This window comes from Leucoraja erinacea, chromosome 4 (genome assembly GCF_028641065.1).
Source record: "Leucoraja erinacea ecotype New England chromosome 4, Leri_hhj_1, whole genome shotgun sequence".
In the NCBI taxonomy this organism is placed as follows: domain Eukaryota; kingdom Metazoa; phylum Chordata; class Chondrichthyes; order Rajiformes; family Rajidae; genus Leucoraja; species Leucoraja erinaceus.
The window spans coordinates 94149273-94169132 of NC_073380.1; the positions used below are offsets into that span (position 1 = coordinate 94149273).

General features: G+C 42.8%; 1 protein-coding gene across 1 annotated transcript in view; it reads left to right on the forward strand.

The window, feature by feature from the left end:
- The window catches only part of washc5 (WASH complex subunit 5), a 70243-nt gene that overhangs the window by 18194 nt on the left and 32189 nt on the right, over positions 1-19860 (forward strand). Inside the window, exons 6-16 of the mRNA XM_055634820.1 lie at positions 712-864; positions 2663-2776; positions 3910-4081; positions 5717-5844; positions 8235-8364; positions 10360-10472; positions 12246-12412; positions 15157-15232; positions 16475-16585; positions 17790-17930; positions 18578-18658. Coding sequence (XP_055490795.1) covers positions 712-864; positions 2663-2776; positions 3910-4081; positions 5717-5844; positions 8235-8364; positions 10360-10472; positions 12246-12412; positions 15157-15232; positions 16475-16585; positions 17790-17930; positions 18578-18658 — 1386 coding nt within the window. The remainder of the gene's footprint in view (positions 1-711; positions 865-2662; positions 2777-3909; positions 4082-5716; positions 5845-8234; positions 8365-10359; positions 10473-12245; positions 12413-15156; positions 15233-16474; positions 16586-17789; positions 17931-18577; positions 18659-19860) is intronic.

Consider the following 19860-nt stretch of genomic DNA (forward strand, 5'->3'; position numbering starts at 1 on the left):
TGTCCCTACGGGGAGCGTGTTCCTCTGGAGTTGGAACGGGGCTGGGCTGCTGCTGGCTATGGGCCTCTGGGATCTCCGTGCTTGCAGTGGGCCTGGGGGTCGGTGTCCCGTTGGTCCTGACGTCTCCGGTGACTGGCACTGACCTGCTGGCATCGCCGACGTGAAGACAGTGCAAAGCCCCCGCGCCGGTGCAATGGGCGGGGAGCTGGGGAGGGAAGGGGTCACACACATGGCCGGGAAGCAGAGGGGTGTAGGTGGGGTGAAACTGAAGAGAGCGACAATCTGCTGCTGCCTGCCCGCTGAGTTCAAAAGTTCCCACGCAAGACTCACGATACACTGTATCGTGAGTCTACCGTGGGAACTTTTTAACTCAGCGGGCAGGCAGCAGCAGATTGGCAATTATTAACCCTCCCGCGCAATATACCCTCACCTTCTCTTTTATGAATGGGGATTTAGTTCCCCTTTCTTCGAGGACCGACCGGAGGTTCCGCTGTCACCTCTGCGGGCCGCCCTCAGTGAACGTCTTCAAGGACCTTTCTTCAAGGACCGAAAAAATGTCCGCTGTTCGGAGCTTTTTGTTATTTGGAATTTCGGATAAAAGGTTGTGCACCTGTATTGATCAGTTTATACACTTATGCAGCCTGTGTGACTAAACAAATCGATTCCAAGTTTTCCCTTTGGTGATTTTTGTTTTTGTTTTCTCTCTTTCAGGTTTCAGCATACCCACTGCCAGAACACCGTAGCACTGCTCTAGGTACTCAAGCTGCTCTGCTGTATGTCATCCTTTACTTTGAACCTTCCACTCTTCACACACAGCAAGCCAAGATGAGAGAGATTGTGGATAAATACTTTCCTGATAATTGGGTAAGACAAGATATGCTGCATGGCTTGCAACAATTCGCTTCTCGGATTAGATCAGCAATCCACAACAGTTTTCTGCGTAGATGAGAATTCAGACATGCAAACTAAATGATCCAATAAAGCAATTGATTGCTTTAACATGTCCGGGGGTTTCATTTTTTTTAATACTGAGCAGCTTTGAGATCATGCTATTAAATTAGTTCTTCTAAAACATGGAAAGCAATAAAACTGCTGGAGTGACGTTTTTTAGTGACTAGACTATTGTTATTGCTTTCAATGGGACCTTGCCCAGAGTTGTCCCAGTGCTCGGGCAAGGAAGTTCTCTGGGATGGTTTTGACTGGGATGGTTTTACATTGTGAAGTTCACTGTGCCTGAGTTATTGATCAGAGTGAACACCCAGTCCTGTGGACATCTCACTGTGGAGTGTGTCACAGACGGATTCCACTGCCTGTTGGTCAATAATTGGATCGATCGCCTGAACCAGTGACTGGGGATCTACCGGCGTGTGTTCTTTCTGAACTGAACTCACTGTGGAATGAATCCATTAACGGAGCCACTCTGCTGCCGGATTGTAAGTTGTCCCTGCCTTCCCTCTGGAACCCTCCTCGTCCCATCAGATGCCGAGTTCCCAGAACTCTGGTTAAATGCGGCCGGCCACAGTTGTCTGTGAAACCGGCCCCATCAGAGTCTGCGGGCGGGGTTAACGAAAGAAAGGACCATTCCGCCTATTGTTGCGTGTAGCTGTTCGTGAGAGAGTGGACGAATGTGGGGCGAGATTTAATTTCCAGCAGCATGTAAATGATGGAACCACGAGGGTTGGCAGTAGCGAAAGTCTGTTTCAACAATTTGTTTATTTTCAGCTGTTTAAAAAAAACCCCACACAAAGCGACCTGAATGATCGGCACTTACTGCCGATATCCTACATACTGCCATTGATAAAGTTACATTACTATACCGCAAGGAGTGAAGAAATCCACATATATCACACAATACTGTAAAAGTTTGTTTGGCAAAGTTCTTACCAGGCACACCAATAACTGCAATGAGCGTATAACTGTTATACCAGTGTCTCAAACTAACTGTTATGTTCAGTATAACAGTTAGCATAAAGCAATAAAACCAACAAAACATTGTAGTTTTGTACAAATGATCCATAAATACACCTAGTTAATAGTATTGAAAGAAGTATTTTCTTACCTCGAAGCAAAACTGGAAAATACGGATGAAACGCAGGTCTGTATACACGCAGCAGCTCAGCTGGCGAGAATGTTTATCGCGCATGACCTATGACCTGGGAATGCGCAGTTGAAATACCAAACTCGCTTATTCCCCACATGATTTTATTTACGTAGATAAGATCACCCCTTTGCCTATTGCGCTCCAAGGAATAAAGTTCTCTGCACTCTTTCCAGCTTCATGACATTCTTCCTACAACAGGGTGACCAAAACTGAACACAACAATCCAAATGCAGCCTCCTCAATGTCTTGTGAAACTGTAACATAAACGCCTGTTTTGTCTGCATAGAAAAACAGTAGTTTATTCGATTATTCCAATAATTGTTCGGCATGGACTTGTAGGGCCGAGATGACCTGTTTCCGTGCTGTAATTGTTATATGGTTGTATGGTTAAAACACTATTCCAGCAGTTTGTTTTGCACAGAAATCTTTTGTGACTTCAGGGTGTCTCCTTCAGCGTTTACTCAAATGCCCTTGATCTGTGATATGAAATACATGATAAGCATGCAAAAGCAAGATATTTACTCAAGAAATGAATGTTTTGGTTTATTTTTGTCTCGTCAGGTAATAAGTATTTATATGGGAATCACTGTTAATCTGATTGAAGCTTGGGAACCATACAAAGCTGCAAAGATGGCTTTACACTATACACTGGAGCAGTCGAACATCAAGGAACAGGTACAATCTCTGAAGGATAATGCTTCACCCAGTTGTAACAAGTACTTTGCATTTTGCCCCATCATCCATTAATTGTTGTTCTTAGCACAAATTTCTTGCTAAGAAACCAGTATCTTGCTTTACAATTTAAAAAAAAAGTCCAACATGATTTAAAACAAGAGCTGTCCATTCACCATATATTCTGCATTCCGTAGCTAGAACTTCTACCACACGACTCCAGCAATGTGGATTCAGCACTGACTTCTGGTGTTTGTGTGAAGTTTGCATGTTTCTCAGTGTGCCCACATGGGTTTCCCCTCAGTTCTCCAGTTTGCTCCAACCTCTTTGTACTTTCCAATTAGTGAGGGTTGGTAGATTTATTGGTTGTTATAAATGCCCCCTGTGCGTGCATGGTGAATTCCCCCTTGTGCATGATTCTGGTGAACTTCTACCGCTGCACCATCGAGAGCATCCTTACCAACTGTATCACAGTATGGTATGGCAACTGCTCAGTCTCCGACCGGAAGGCATTGCAGAGGGTGGTAAAAATTGCCCAACGCATCACCGGTTCCTCACTCCCCTCCATTGAGTCCGTCCAAAGCAAGCGCTGTCTGCGGAGGGCGCGCAGCATCGTCAAGGACTGCTCTCACCCCAACCACAGACTGTTTACCCTCCTACCATCCGGGAGGCGCTACAGGTCTCTCCGTTGCCGGACCAGCAGGTCCAGGAACAGCTTCTTCCCTGCGGCTGTTACATTACTCAACACTGTACCTCGGTGACTGCCAATCACCACCCCCCCTCCCCCCGGACGGCAGGAAAAAATAATTGCACTACTGTGACTGTAGGCGCGTAAATATATTTATTTATTGCTCATATTCTTTGTCACTCTTCTAGGGAGATGTTAACTGCATTTCGTTGTCTCCGTACTGTACACTGCACAATGACAATAAAGTTTGAATCTGAATCTGATGAATCTGGGCAAAGTTGATGGGAATGTGGGGAGAATGAAGTGGGAATTGCCGTAAGTGTAAATGGGGGCTTCAAGGATGTTTTCCCATGCTGGAAGACTATTGTCACCCCTGTTAACTTTCCCTATGGGTACACGTGTTACATCTGTGGCTAACGATTACACTGACATGGGCTTTCTGATGCAGGCCGGTCGCTATGGTACGAACGTTGACTGTCTGCGCCAGCAAGTGCAGCAGTTTCTAAAGGAAGGCTTCTTGAGAGAAGAATATGTGCTGGACCATATCCCTAAACTACTCAACTGCCTGAGGGATTGTAACGTGACCATTCGCTGGTTGATGCTTCACACTGCAGACTTTGGTAGGTCTGAAGGAAAATGTGTAAAGGGCCTGTCCCACCAGCATGCGATTGCATGCGTCTAGCGCGACCAAACGTGGTGGCTTGATGCTTACGGCCTCACGGGGCCGGTCCCACTTCCAACTGCGGAGGCGTATGGAGTTGTGCGGGGCTGGTCCCGACATCGTACTCACCAATCGCTTGACAGGAGGCGGGCCGACTGAATTTGGACGTCGCACGGCGTCGGGCGGTTATGTCATCGCGCAACGGCACGCGCTAGGCATACGCCGTCGAGATGCTGCGTACGGCGTCGAGACACTGCGTACACCCATCGAGGACCACTCTGCATGTATAGATATGCCATTTTATTGTCACTATACATGTACAGTGAAACTGAAAGCTGCTCGTACTCGGTGCATACATACAATTTAGCACAAAAAACAAGAAACAGAAAAAAAAAAAAAAAACAGAAGGGAGATGGGGGGGGGGGACATATATACATATATCATATATACATATATACAGATGGAAGTCCGTGTTGGGCGGTGTAGTCAGTGCATGTGTGAATTTGAATTTATGGTAGATATAATTCTCGGCAGACTTGTTCCCATGCACATGCTCATCAATCAGTCGTCACAGATCTCTGCCGTTTATTAGTCCAGCCTCAATACCAACGTACAGCCAGACATCCCCAATGACAGTGTTCGGTTCCTGGGAGCTGTTCGTAACGCGGACTGTTTGTGAGGGGTTTCACAGAGCAGCTGTGATGGGAAAACGAGTAGGTTTAGGAAGAGCGGACACAAGCCGGCCTCACTGACTTACTAAATGAGTCTACTCAGCGCTCCCAGCGGTGCTTGGCTTAACTCAGTCCCCGATTGTTGTGGCTCAGTGGGCGGTAGGGATGGAGAGAGAAAGTGCACAGAAAGTTCCCGTTCCCTCCCAACAGCATTTGTGTGAGACAATAAATCTATCCCCATCCATCCTGCTGGTCTCTCAAAGGCTTGTTCATATGTACTGTGTGTCCACAAGTCAGATGTGGGTAATCTGGGGAGGATCTGCAATTGAAAAATTGGGAAAGGTTGCAATTTGATGTTTGATGTGATACCACATGAGAGGTTGACATCTAATGCTTCAGAGAGAGAGAGAGAGAGCGCAGGATTGTTGGAAATTATATAATACAGGAGGCTTCAATTTGAGGCCTTGTCATAGAAACATAGAAAATAGGTGCAGGAGTCGGCCATTCGGCCATTCAATATGATCATGGCTGATCATCCAACTCAGAATCCTGTACCTGCCTTCTCTCCATACCCCCTGATCCCTTTAGCCAAAAGGGCCACATCTAACTCCATCCTAAATATAGCCAATGAACTGGCCTCAACCACCCTCTGTGGCAGAGAATTCCAGGTCTGTGAAGTCTTGGGCACTATTTCAAGATAGAACAAGGGAGTTGTACCCAGAGTCCTGGTCAGAATTTATCCCTCGTTCAACATAATTTGCAGGAGCTTGCTGTGCGCAAATAAACAGCCATGTTCCTGCATCGCGACACTGGCTCGAAAGTAGCTGCAGAGCACTTTGTGGCTTCCTGAAGGGGTGGTCAATGATGCTCTACAAATGTACATCTCTCTTTCTAATGAGTGAACCCCCTTTCATATTTTGCAGTGTACGATCCAAACAACAAGCGTTTGCGACAGATTAAGGATCAAGTATTAAATGATTCAAAATACAGTCCAAAAACCCTTTTCCAACTGTTGCTGGACAGCGCCCAGTTTGAGTTTGTTTTGAAGGAGGTACAGTGCTCTTGATCTCTGTGATTGTGCTTCTTGTAAATGATTAAAAAAAAAAAAACATGTTCCAGCAAGCAGATTAATTGAAATATGCAGAACTGACCATCTGAAAACATGACCAGTTGTGAGTGGGTAGGATAGTGTGATTGCTGGGGATGTGTTGTTGAACCTGACCATCTTTGGCTGCTTCTTTGATGACCTTCCTATGATCAAAAGGCCTGAAATGGAAATTGCACTTGGTTCCCCTCCAAGTGGCACACTGTCCTGGCTTGGAAATAGGTCGTCATTCCTCTTCCTTGTGCAATCCTTGTGCCTGCATGGAAAGATAACAAATTAATTAATACTTGTGTGCCAGACGTGGACGGGCATGGTTTGATCAGTGGTAGGTCACAGTCCGGTAGGCAGCGCGACTCTCGTCAGCAGCGGCCTCTGCAGCCCGTCTGCGTTTTTATTATTTTTTGTCTATGTTTTTATGTAGTTTTTGTTATTTTTTGTGGGGTGGGAGGGAGGGGGTAACTTTTAATCTCTCCCTGCACGGGAGACCCGTCCTTTTCTTTGTCGGGTCTCCGTTGTCGTTGGGGCTGCAACGAGGAGCGGCCTCCAACAGGAAGACCGGGGGCTCTGGTGCCGACGACTCACCTCACCGTCGCGGAGCTGGCCGAGTCCAGAGCGGGTGGAGCGGTGGTGGAGCGCTGCTGCTGCTGCGGCCCGACCTCCGGAGATTCGGAGGCTGCAACTGCGGGTCTGGCGGACGGCGGCACCGGGAGCCCGCGGGTCACTGGAGGGAGACCGCTTTTCAGGGCTCCCGCAACGGCGACTTCTCCCGCCCGAGTTGCGGGGTCGAAGAGCTCCAGGAGCGGGGCCTTACAGCACCGCCCCGCGCGGCTTGGAATGGCCACGGGCCACGGGACTCTGCGAACGCACGCCGGGGGCTCCAACATCAAGACCCGGTGTGCGACCTTGCACCACCCGGCGTGGCTTTAATGGCCGCGGGACAATCGCCATCGCCAGCCGGGGGCTTTGACTTTGACTCTGACATCGGGGGGGGAGAGTGCAGTGGAGAGATACGTTTTTTTGGCCTTCCACCACAGCGATGTGATGGATGTTTATGTAAATTATGTTGTGTCTTGGGTGTATTTGTAATGTATGGCTGCAGAAACGGCATTTCGTTTGGACCTTAAGGGGTCCAAATGACAAATGAATTGAATTGAATTGAATTCTTGCCTCGAAATCCCTATGCAATGACCATCTGCAACAAGAAAGAGTAACTACCTACCATTGACATTTGCTTTTGTATTGAAAGAATGCGCAGGTTCTTATCCAGCATCTGCTTCGCCATTGCAGGATTACTCCATTTTTAGAGGTGCCATTTTGGCGCTGTGATGTTAAACTAAGGTCATATTTAGTGTTAGCTTTTGTAGCTCATGTTAGTATTAAATATTCAGTATTCTGGACGTTTCATGGGCTTTGCCAACCTCTACAATGCGTCATAGAGCTAATCACCCTTGGATCAATGGCGCACAAAAATGGGCCATTCGTGTTAAATTCCCCTGAAATATGAACAGCATGATGTATATAAACACTTTTTGGATGTGATGCAGTAATTGAGACAGAATCTCTATCTCTTCACCTATTTTCACTTTTATATTGCAAGGTATTGTGTGTAGATTGATGATTTAAAAAAAAAAAAGAATTTTATCCATTTTAGAATAAGGCTGTAATGTAACAAAATGTGGAAAAGTGAAGGGGTCTGAATACATTCTGAATGCACTGTAAGTTCTTAGGTCTCTCTGTTCCTGATAGATTCAATAAACTTTCTCACAATTGATGCTAAACTGACAGGTCTGGTTTTTCATTCTTTTGTTTCATAATTGAGCACACTGTCTGCATTATTAATATTATGAAGGAGAGCAGGTGCTTCTCTTGGCTGGCTTAATTACTTTGTAATTTGTGCTGCTGTCTTTATCTCTTTACTCCCCATTTCTCAAAATTGTTTTTGTATGCAGTAAAGTTATGCCCCTGTCCCACTTAGGAAACCTGAACGGAAACCTCTGGAGACTTTGCGCCCCACCCAAGGTTTCCGTGCGGTTCCTGGAGGTTGCAGGTGGTTGCCGGAGGTTGCAGGTAGTGGAAGCAAGTAGGGAGACTGACAAAAACCTCCAGGAACTACACGGAAACCTTGGGTGGGGTGCAAAGTCTACAGAGGCTTCCGTACAGGTTTCCTAAGTGGGACAGGGGCAAGGGGGCCTGGTGCACATCACCCTTAATGATAGCAATTCAAAATCACAGTCTCTAATGCTTTTCCTTACGGTCACTTCAATCTATTTTTAATCTTGCAGCAGTAAAAGCCGGTTGTCTTTTATTGGATGACATTTATTTAATTTATTATTTAGATGTTCAAGCAAATGCTGTCGGAGAAGCAAGTGAAATGGGAAAGTTATCAGAAGGAGGGCTCTGAGAGAATGACTGAGCTGGCAGAGGTGTTCTCTGGAGTAAAACCTCTCACCAGAGTGGAGAAAAATGGTATGAAATTTATCTCTGAGTGTTCCTACATGAAATATATAAAGCTAGTTTTAGTTGAGTCCCAGCAGAAATATTCAGAAAGTGATGGCAAGGCTTAATGCTTGCTTTTGTTTTGGCCAAGGAACTAAGCAAAATCTTAGTTCAGCAAAAATGATTGTTGGTCTTCAGCAGTACAACTTCCTCTCCCTTCCTCTCCCTTCCTCTCCCTTCCTCTCCCTTCCTCTCCCTTCCTCTCCTTCCTCTCCTCTCTTCCTTCCTCTCCCCTCCTCTCCCCTCCTCTCCCTTCCTCTCCCTTCCTCTCACTGCAATCACTCCCTCACATCCCTGTCCATGGCCAATCTCCTTCCACGGGTTTAATATGGATTAGGGGTTGGGGTTGCATGTGAGTCGGTAAAGAGTTAGTAATCTCTTGATTGCAGTTATTTTTAAAAATAAAATGTAAAAACAAGAATGTGCAGATGCTGGTTAGATATGCCAAAGTTAGACACCAATTGCTGGAGTAACTCAGCTGGTTGGGCAGCATCTTTGGAGAACATGGATAGGTTACTTTTTGAGTCACGACCCTTCTTCAGACTATCTTCTGAAAAGGAACACCCAGATCAGAGCAAGAAAGGGAAAATCTAGGGAAACTGGGGAACTGAGATTTAAAAAATGAGGGAAGGGATGAATGTGGTTTGGAAAGGTTGTCCCCATGCTTGGTATGTACATGATGGGAATGATTCAGATTCAGATTCAGATTCAACTTTAATTGTCATTGTCCGTGTACAGTACAGAGACAACGAAATGCTGGAGCACAAGTATTAGGAAGGAAAAGAAAACCTTCCAGAAGAGCACTGGTTTTCATAACGTCAGTTCTAAATTGGATGAGAGATAGTAACTAAAGGATTAATGTCACACATAACATTTTCTCCAAAATTGCTCGAAGATTGTTGGAAGTTCTCCTTTGATCTACGTTACTTACAAAACATTGTTTAGTCTGCACTTGGAGCATTGTGTGCTGGTGGAAGAATGTTGCACTGGAAAGGATTCAGCATGGGGTCTGGGTAAGAGGACAGTTGCTAAGTGGAGAGATTGGATATGCTGGACTTATTTTCTCTGGTGTGAGGGAGGCTGAGGGGTGACCTGATAGAGGTTTGTAAAATGATATGGGGCATAGATCAGGTAGTAGGTCAGAATTGTTTTCCCGTGGAATGGATATTGAAAAGTAGATGGCATAAGTTTTAAGGTTAGAGGAATGAGTTTTAAAGGGGATCTTGCTGTATGTTTTTTTTACACAAGGAATAGATGATAGCGAGAATGTGCTACAAAAGGACGCAATGAATTTGGATACAGTCACTGTATCTCAGATAGAGACATGCACCTGAATAGACGGGCAGAGAAGGGTAATGGACCTAAATGCAGGCAAATGGAATTAGTGCGAATGGGCAAAAAGGCCAGCATGGACAAGGTGGGCTGAGGAGCTTAGTTGTGCATTGTACAATTCTATGACTATTAATCATAAATTAATTCCAGTAATACCTTAGTTTTAACATTAATTATCGCCTGCGGATGTAAAAATCAGGATTCAGACCAGGTGAGTCAGGAACCCACAGGCAAAAGGTTAAGGGGTGGCACAGTGGCGCAGCGGTGTAGTTGCTGCCTTACAGAGATAGAGGCACAGGTTCGATCCTGACTACGGGTGCTGTGTGTACAGAGTTTGCACATTCTCTCTGTGACTGAGTGTGTTTTCTCCGGGTGCTCCCGTTGCCTCTCATGCACCAAAGACACACAATTTGTAGGTTAATTGGCTTCTGTAAAATTGTAAATTGTCCCTAGTGTGTTGGATAGTGTTAGTGTATGGGGGGGATCGCTCGGGCTCAGTGGGCTGAAGGACCTGTTTCTACGTTGTATCTCTAAAGAATAAAATCAGCGAGAGTTCTCCATTATTAACATACTTGCATATTACTGCGATGCAAGCAGATGGTTAACAATTCCTACATTTTTCTTTGCTGTCAGAAAATCTGCAGGCTTGGTTTCGAGAGATCTCAAAGCAGATTTCTTCCTTGAATTACGACGACTCAACAGCAGCAGGGAGGAAGACTGTGCAGTTAATCCAAGCATTGGAGGAGGTAAGAAAAAATGAAGCTTTGAACAAAATTGGTCTGCAAGTTGAAAATGAGCTTTGGTAGGAGTATTTAAAAATTCAGGCTGACTTGGAGAATGTCACAAAAAATGGTTGATGTGATTTCCTGGGCTTGCAATAATGAGTGCTTGCAAATGATCTAGTTGTTGCACTCCACCTGTGGCACTAGTTGTGCTCCAGAAATGAGTCCCTTTGTGATATTTTACATTGCAAATGTATGTGTCGACAACAAAAATCAAACAGCTGATGGAGAGGAGAGCAATGATATTTTACTTTATTTCAACAATTGCTTTTTTCTTTAAATTTCCAAATAAAACCAGAATATGCATCTGTCACCATTTTCAGTGCAAGTGATATTACTCCATTTACATCAGTTTTCTTTTAGAAATATTTCTTGGGTAAACGGTGTGTTTCTTTTAACTACGGGTTCCAGTGCCCCATGTACAAGGATGAGCTTGATCTCCTGCTTTCTTTTCTCCCCTGTGTCTTTGTGTGGGCTGTACAAAACGTTGGCACTTTCTCCATACACATGTTACAGCATTCCTCAACCTCTCTAAAAGGGGATGTGATGAGAATTTAAACAATGACAATGAAGTGGCAATGATTGGTGCGATTATAGCATTGCAATGACGCCGGTCAAGAGCTCGATGCTAGGTGTTGACTCAAAACATGGCAATTACTTTTCCCCGCACAGATGCTGCTCATCCCATTGGTTTCCTCCAGCAGTTTGTTTTTTGCTCCATTTTCTGGCACCTGCAGTCTCTTGTATCTTGACTGCATTAAAATAATCAATAAGAGTCGGTATGTCGAGGAGGAATCTCTCGAACTTCTCCAGGTGCACAGTAGAGGGCATGCTGACCAGTTGCATCGTGGCTTGGTTCAGCAACTTGTGTGTCCAGAAGCGGAAAAGACTACAAAAAGTAGTAAACACTGCCCAATCCATCATCGGCTCTGACCTCCCTACCATCGAGGGGATCTATCGCAGTCGCTGCCTCAAAAAGGCTGGCAGCATCATCAAGGACCCACACCATCCTGGCCACACACTCATCTCTCCGCTGCCTTCAGGTAGAACGTACAGGAGCCTGAAATCTGCAACATCCAAAATCAGGAACAGCTACTTCCCCACAGCCATCAGACTATTAAACTCAACTCAAACACAAATCTGAACTTTAATAGCCTATTGCACTTTATATGCTATTTATGTGTGTGTGTGTGTGTGTGTGTATATACTGTATATATATATATATATATATAATGGTATATGGACACACTGATCTGTTCTGTATTAATTATGCCTACTATATTCTGTTGTGCTGAAGCAAAGCAAGAATTTTATTGTCCTATCTGGGCCACATGACAATAAACTCTCTTGAATCTTGAATATGGTTTATTTAAGAATAAAAATTTTAAAAAAATGAATGTATGTGTGTACATACCTAAAGCCATGAGCTTATAAGTACAATCAAATATCAATTTCAGGAAAATCTCCTGAATGCTAACATTTTTCCCCCCAAAAACTACTTTATTCATAAAACAATATCCAACAACTAAAATGTCCAAACAATCACTTGTGTCACAAATCATGTTATTCCAGTAACATGGTGTTAACATGATATTATCATTTATAAACATACTTGGCAACGGTTGATACAGCACATGGATTGGCATACTTAAGGGGATTGTACAGAATAATATAACTTGGGAGATATATCTTAACTCTATTTTGGTTATATTGAGAACCTGTTGTTTCTTAAAATAGGTTCAAGAGTTCCACCAACTGGAAACTAATTTGCAGATCTGCCAGTTCCTGGCTGACACTCGCAGGTTTCTCCATCAGATGATTCGTACCATCAATATTAAGGAAGAGGTCCTCATCACCATGCAGATCATTGGGGACTTGTCCTACGCCTGGCAGCTAATTGACAGGTAGGCATCTTCTTGGATCTGAAGATAGGTCTTAAAATCTGCTATTTTGAAAGGATTTGGTTATGCAAAGTGAAACTCTAATCTCCTGTTAAATTCAGGAAACTTGGGCTATTCTCAGTAGCAGAATAGAAACGGGAAAAGACTCAGCAGGTCAGGCAGCATCTGTGGAAAGAGAAAAATTGGAGCCTTAAGCCTGGAACCATTCATCAGAGCTGAGAAAGTGACACGTTAGTCTAGGGAGCAAAGTGTGGGAATTTATCTGAGGGTGAAATAATTTGGTTGTTTGAGGTAGTTTATGCTCCTTTGCACCAAAGGTGGTGCAAATGTTGTAAAATCTGTGTAATGCATGCTTCGGCAAGCGAGAATACACAAATGGCAACATGTCAACATCATCCAAGTTGTCTTGAATATCTTTATGATCAAAGTTACAAATTCTCCAACCCTCTTTAAATGTGAAACTTCAGCAATCTCTGTCATAGACTCATCGGGTCATAATGCACAGAAATAGACCCTTCGGCCCAACTTACCCATGCCGACCAAGATGCCTCATCTAAGCTAGTCCATATCCCTCTAAACCTCTCAATCCATAACAAAAACATCCACTAAATTCATAGCAATCCTTTAATATATCTGGAACATAGATCATCGTGTCTTTGTCATTTATCAGTCTTCAGGCTTATTAATCTCTATAACTATTCATTTACGTGCTTTTGTAAAAATTCATCCTTTGCTATCCAGTATTTCTGTGAATTTTTTTGTCCCCTTCCATAATGACACATAATCAGTGTACATTTAAATTATCCCCCAGTAATCTATTACTTTTTACATTGATAATTATAGTCATACAGTGTGAAAACGGGCTATTTAGTCCAACTCGTCCATGCCACCAAGATGGTCCATCGAAGCTAGTCTAATTTGCCCACAATTGACGCACATCCTTCCAAACCTTTCCTGTCTATGTAACTGCCCAAGTGTCTAATAAATATTGTTATTGTACCTGCCTCCACTACTTCCTCTGCCAGCTCGTTCCATAAGTCCACCACCCTCTGAATGAAAAAATTGAAGTGTCAAATTTTTGGAACCTTTAAGGTTGAACATCCTGAAATCAAAGACATAGAGAAATACATCAGGGAAACAGTCTCTTCAACCCAGTGAATCCACCCCAAGCATCAAGTATATTAATCCTGCACTAATCTTGTGTTTTATTCTGCCATATTCTCATCAACTCCTCTCAGATTCTATGATGCACCTAATCATTGGGGGCATTTTACAGTGGCCAATTAACCTAGCAACCTAGATATCTTTGGTATGTAAGAGGAAATGGAGCATCTGGAAAAAAAAACCTGTGCCATCACAGGGAGAACATGTAAACTCCACACACAGCACCGGAGGTCTGGTTGAAAGCTGAGTCTTTGGTGCTGTGAGGCAATGTCTCAGTTAACTGCCAGTAATGAACATGTTTTTGGATATTGGTATCTGGAGGGCATTAATCTTGCTCCTATGAAACTATTAATGGTCTTGTGATTGGAAATAGTTGACTGATGACAGTTTCTAATTGAAATTACCATAGAAATATTGATATATATATATATATTGGTGGTTAGAATATAGATAAGGAGGAATTTCTTGAATCAGAGGGTGGTGAATCTTGGAATCCATTGCCACGAGCGGATGTGGAGGCCAAGATATTGGGTATTTTAAAATTGGAGATGAATAGGTTCTTGATTAGGTATGGTGTCAAAGGTTACAGTGAGAAAGCAGGAGAATTGTGTTGAGGGGAAAAAATAGACCAGCCATGATTGAATGACAGAGTAGTCTTGATTTTCGTTGGCTGAATAATGTCTGAATCTGAATCTGAATGGGCTGAATAATGTAATTCTGCTCCAATGTCTTACGGTGTAGGCTGCACAGGTTTACAGCTCAGCTGAATTTCAGGAAAACATCCCTCCTGATGTTGAGAAGATATTCCCCGATATTCTGTGGGAGCTTTAGGCTAAAAAAGGGGGAAAACAGTAAATTCAAATTTTGAAACTCTTTTTATGTTATTAATAATGTTGTGTTTAACACTTTCATTGCCTGAAGCAAAGCTCAGTGAAGTATAAAAAAATATGAAAATTAAACTGTTATACCCATGCCTTTAATTTGTGAGTTGAATACAGTGATGAATAAGTCACAGCAGCACATAAGTTACTCCTTAGGCTAATAGATAAACAAGACCAATTCTCAATGAGTTGGTCTCCATTTATTGAGTTTATGGAGTCATGTGGTGCAACAGTATCGTAAAAATTAAACGTTTCAGGTGTGGGTGAAAGAAAACCTAGAATATATAAAAATCATCTTGTGGTGATTGGATAAACTCCCTCCTGCTTTCCTTCCTCACTTATTTATTTTCTTCACTATTTCCTTTTTCTGCTTCTTACTTGCGCACACTGGTCTATTCTTCACTCTTTACTACCTCTTTTTCTTTTTCTCTTCTTACTTTTCTCTTTTTTAAAAAAAAGAGGAAGTTGTACAAAGAATGTAATATGTTAACATAATTTTGGGAACCTGGAAAAAAGGTACCACTGTATTGTACTTACTTCTAATAAATTAAAAAAAAAAGAAAAAAAAAGAGTTACTCCTTAGGAAATGCCCAGAAAGTACAGACTTGCTTTTTCATGACCTATTTTGCTCTTATTCCTCTGGCAGTTATGACATGCATTGCAGCAGTGATCAGGTAATGGTTACATTCTTTTCATCTGCAGTTACACGTCCATCATGCAAGAGGGGATCCGCGCTAGTCCCTCCATGGTAACCAAGCTTAAAGCTACGTTTTTAAAGGTGAGTGGAGAGGAAGGGGAAAGCAGTGGCATGAGATGTGTATAGCAGTATTGAGTTGATAGAAACCTATTCACTGACCCAGTGTTTCCATTTGAGATTGAGCTTGTCCTAAAAATCGTCATCAGGTTTCTCTGCCTAAATGCAACAGGAGTCTTGTTTTGCTGCCAATGACATAGTGACAAGAATATGATTCAGTTTAACTGTAAGCTGAGCCCACAATGTTCCATTTGTCTGATTTAAAAAAAAAGTTTTATTGCGCTACATTTTATACCTGCTAGGGAGATGAGCAGAACATCTGGGCCTTGACTATATATTGTTGCAGTTTATTTACACGGTAATGGTAAAAAAAACATGCTCAGATTCTGTAGCTGAGCACATCGTGCACTCTACTGTCAGATCAGCTGAGGTCTTCTGTTTATATGGTGAATCATCTTTGGCTCCATGCTGAAAAGATCATTAATGTTCCCAACATACTGTGCCGTCTTTAAGCTGTATTCTTTATTATACTTGGATTAGGTCCTATTTTATATTTTCTCTTTAGGCCATAGTGTCGCTCCAGTGAACATGCGATTCTGCTCTTCCAATCCTAAAGGCATCTAATGTAGTACAGTAATGGAGTCTAACCAGAGAGCTATGGTACATTTCCTCGTGTTTTGACTCCATTTTGACAAGGAACAATGTAGAAATAACTATATGCTGACATTGTGTACTTGGATCCTTAAATCTGTCTGCTTCTCCAAAATTCCCAGCTCTTCACCATTTAGAAAATACTCTTCCCTTTCTTGGGTCCAGAGTAGATGATCTCCCATTTCCTGACATTGAAATTCAACCTTCAACTTGCTTAATCTCTCAGCTTTGCTTTGCAACATTCACTTTCCATCTGTTGTGAACTTGGTCAAGCCAAGAAACTTGGAGATATTTCTTGTTCAATTCCTTCGTCCGAGACCCACGAGAGCATCCGATAATGGACTTAGAAACATAGAAAAATAAGTGCAGGAGTAAGCTATTTGGTTCTTCGAGCCAGCACCGCCGTTCAATATGATCATGGCTGATCATCTAAAATCAGTACCCCGTTCCTACTTTTACCCCATATTCCTGCTGATCATCCCTGGTGATGCTGACATGTCAAGAACAAATGTGAAATAAACCAAAGAAAATAAAATGTAGTTTAAAATATCATTAATAGGCTAAGGTTTTATGGCATATACTGTTTCATATTGTGTTTAATTTGTTCTGTTCCAGCTGGCATCAGCCCTTGATCTTCCCTTGATGCGTATAAATCAGGCGAACAGTCCTGACCTTCTGAGCGTATCCCAGTATTATTCTGGAGAGCTAGTTGCCTACGTGAGAAAGGTGAGTGGTGAAAGCTTGCAATTAAATGCCTTCACCTGCCAGATAATTATCCAGTTTGAAAATGCACTTTAAACTTTACTTGTTTAGAGATTTTCTAACCCAAATAAGCGAGTTCGGTATTCCGAAAAACGCAAGGAATCATTGGATTTGTCAAAGGTCATTCGCCATAAAGAAAAGGCGAACGAAGAGCTGGCTGTGTAAACTGTGTATAAATTCTTATCTCTATTCATAATTTATGTGTAACAATATATCCTTAATCTGAGGAACAGGGGTGCCAGGTAGTGTGGGAGCAAGAAGAATCAAATCTGGAAAATCCGGTAGAAACGAAGATTCAGCTGCTCAGCTACCGACAATGTTTATGGCGAGTGACCTATGACCTGGGCATGCGCAGTCGGAATACCGAACTCGCTTATTTATCATCAGCCTACTGCTCCAAGTGAGGAGTCAGTGGCTTCACTGAACAGCCAACTTTTATTCAGTACTTAATTTTTAACTTTTGCTGAGGTGCATCTTCCCTTTCCACCTCGGCAGACACCCACCTGCTTATGGATGAACAATAAACTGAGTGAATGATGATCAGCATGGGCTTGGTGGGCCAAAGAGTCTGTTTTAATGCTGCATCTTTAAAATAAACTATCTCTAAACTAAACCATACCAAATGTTGTCCACCTCATGGTAAAAGGGATTCATCAGACACCACTGGGAGAGCTCTGGAGTACACATTTATCAATTCAAAGATACAAATGCATTCACAAGTTCACAGATAGCACGTCGGCAGATTATAAGATTTAGTATGTGTAAAAAAACCCCAATAAAATCCTCGTTTAACCAAGTATTTGTCCCCCTCATCAAATATATTCTGGTACATTGTCCATGCTGCCAACACATCTTTGAAGCATTTGTGATGTGTCCTTGTTCAAAGAACTACGTAAATTCAAACTGATGGTGTTATATCATGGCTCCATGGGCACAACACAAATCAAAGTGGTGTGTTTCATGTTTCTTCTCATGGAGTTCATGGCGTTTCTATTTATTTGGTGTTAATCGCAATTAACAATTGCTTGTGGTGAATTGCGATTAGCACACTACAAAGCTAAATGCCTTGGCATTACCACATACAAACAGCCTCATCTTTTTTTTTCTGATTTTGGTGCTATCACTGATATTATTAAACATACAATAAACCGTTTTTTTAATGACGTAGGTCCTGCAAATTATTCCAGAGAGCATGTTTCGATCCTTGGCAAAGATTATCAAACTCCAAACGCACAACGTTATGGAAGTGCCGACTCGACTCGATAAAGACAAACTGAAGGATTATGCCCAGCTTGATGCCAGATACGAGGTATGGAAGGCATGGTCAGTTGTGCAGTGGGCCATGGATTTGCATGAGTGCCAACCACAGCACATTGCTCTGATGGTGTGGCCACTGGTGGGAAGGGGCAGGGTTGTGGAGACAAGGGAGAGTCGAGCAGTCAAGAAGAGGGTTGAAAATATCGGTAAAAACCCTGCATTACTTTGATAGTATCAAAAATTAATTTGTTATCACAGCTTATCGGTGAAGTGGATTCTGTTATTTTGATGCCCTATGGAAGTTTAAAGAACTAATTATTAAAGGAGCACAATTTTCAGAAAGTGTTGGTAGATTAAAATAATTTTGTGCTTTGACATGACACCATTTGCATTTGTTTTGCTTTATCTACTTTCCTCCCTACCCCCAAGTGAAAGTATTTCAGCTGGTTCTTCACAAACACAATGTCCCTTCGATAAAGAAAGAGTGTAGGCACTCCATGTCTACCTGAATGTTTTAATATCTTGTTTGACAAAGCTCCCGGCTTCACTGTGCAGTTAACCTACTTTACAGGTCAGAATGTGAAACCACATGTGATTTTTGCATCCAGTAGGCATGTCTAAAGACCAACAGAAAATTGATTATTTGTTATATTTCTAACTTTGTTGCTGTTTTCTTTTGTTGCTTCTATCACTCTAAAGGTGGCCAAGTTTACTCATGCCATATCAATTTTCACTGAAGGCATTCTCATGATGAAGACAACCCTTGTTGGCATTATCAAGGCAAGTGATGTGTGTCCCGTATCATATTATTTTTCTCGTGGTTTTCTCAAACATGATATGATACAACACAATACGATAAAACTTTATATATCCCAGGAGGGAAATTGATCCGCAAACAGTCATAAAAACACAAAAAAACACAAAATACATGAAACATGAAATTAAAGTGACAAGTGGAAAGGATTGGGGGGATGTGCAAAGATTGGAAGGGGGAGGGGGGAGGGGGAGGGAAGTCAGTCTCAGTCGGTCTACCCCACAATAGAAGGGGGAGTTGTACAGTTTGATAGCCACAGGGAAGAAGGATCTCCTGTGACATTCTGTCCTGCATCTTGGTGGAACCAAATCTATTGCTAAAGGTATTCTCAGGTTAACCAGTGTGTGATGTCCAGGATGCTCTGCAGTTTGAGGAGCATCTTCCCCTCGCAACAACCTGGAGCTCAATGCTCTTAAGAATCGCAACAACCTGGAGCTTGAGACAGTGGAATTGATTGTAGACTTTAGGAGAACTGCCCTTCCCCTCCCCTCACCATCAACAACACCACAGTCACATCAGTGGAGTCATTCAAGTTCCTTGGAACCATCATCTCTAAAATGTGAGCCTACCATCGACTCCACAGTCAAAAAGGCCCAACAGAGGATGCACATCCTGCAGCAGCTGAGATAACACAATCTGCCACAGGCGATGTTGGTCCAGTTTTATACTGCTATCATAGAGTCTGTCCTCACCTTCTCCATCATGGTCTGGTTTGGCACAGCCACCAAGCATGACATCCAGGGGCTGCAGCGAATCGTTCGATCAGCCAAGAAGGTTGTTGGCTGCAACCTTCCCCCCCCCCATTGACGATCTACGCTGCAAGGGCCAGGAAGTAACAAGCCAGGAAGCGAGCGGGTAAGATCATCTCTGACCCTCTCACTCAGTTCACTTTGAAGTACTTCCCTCTGAGAGGCGACTGGACTGTCAAAGACGTCTCAGCCTGACATAAAAACAGCTTTTTTCAACGAGCAATAGCTGTACTCAACAACCAAATGTCTGTAGCCTCCTTTTGCTCTGGTATTTTATTTTATTCATAACATGTTTAAATTATAATGGTTTATTTTTAATTGTCTACTGTATATCATGTTGTTATCCTGCGAGCAATGCACCAATCAAATTCCTTGTAAATATATATACTCGGTTAATAAAATGTATTCAATTCAAGACC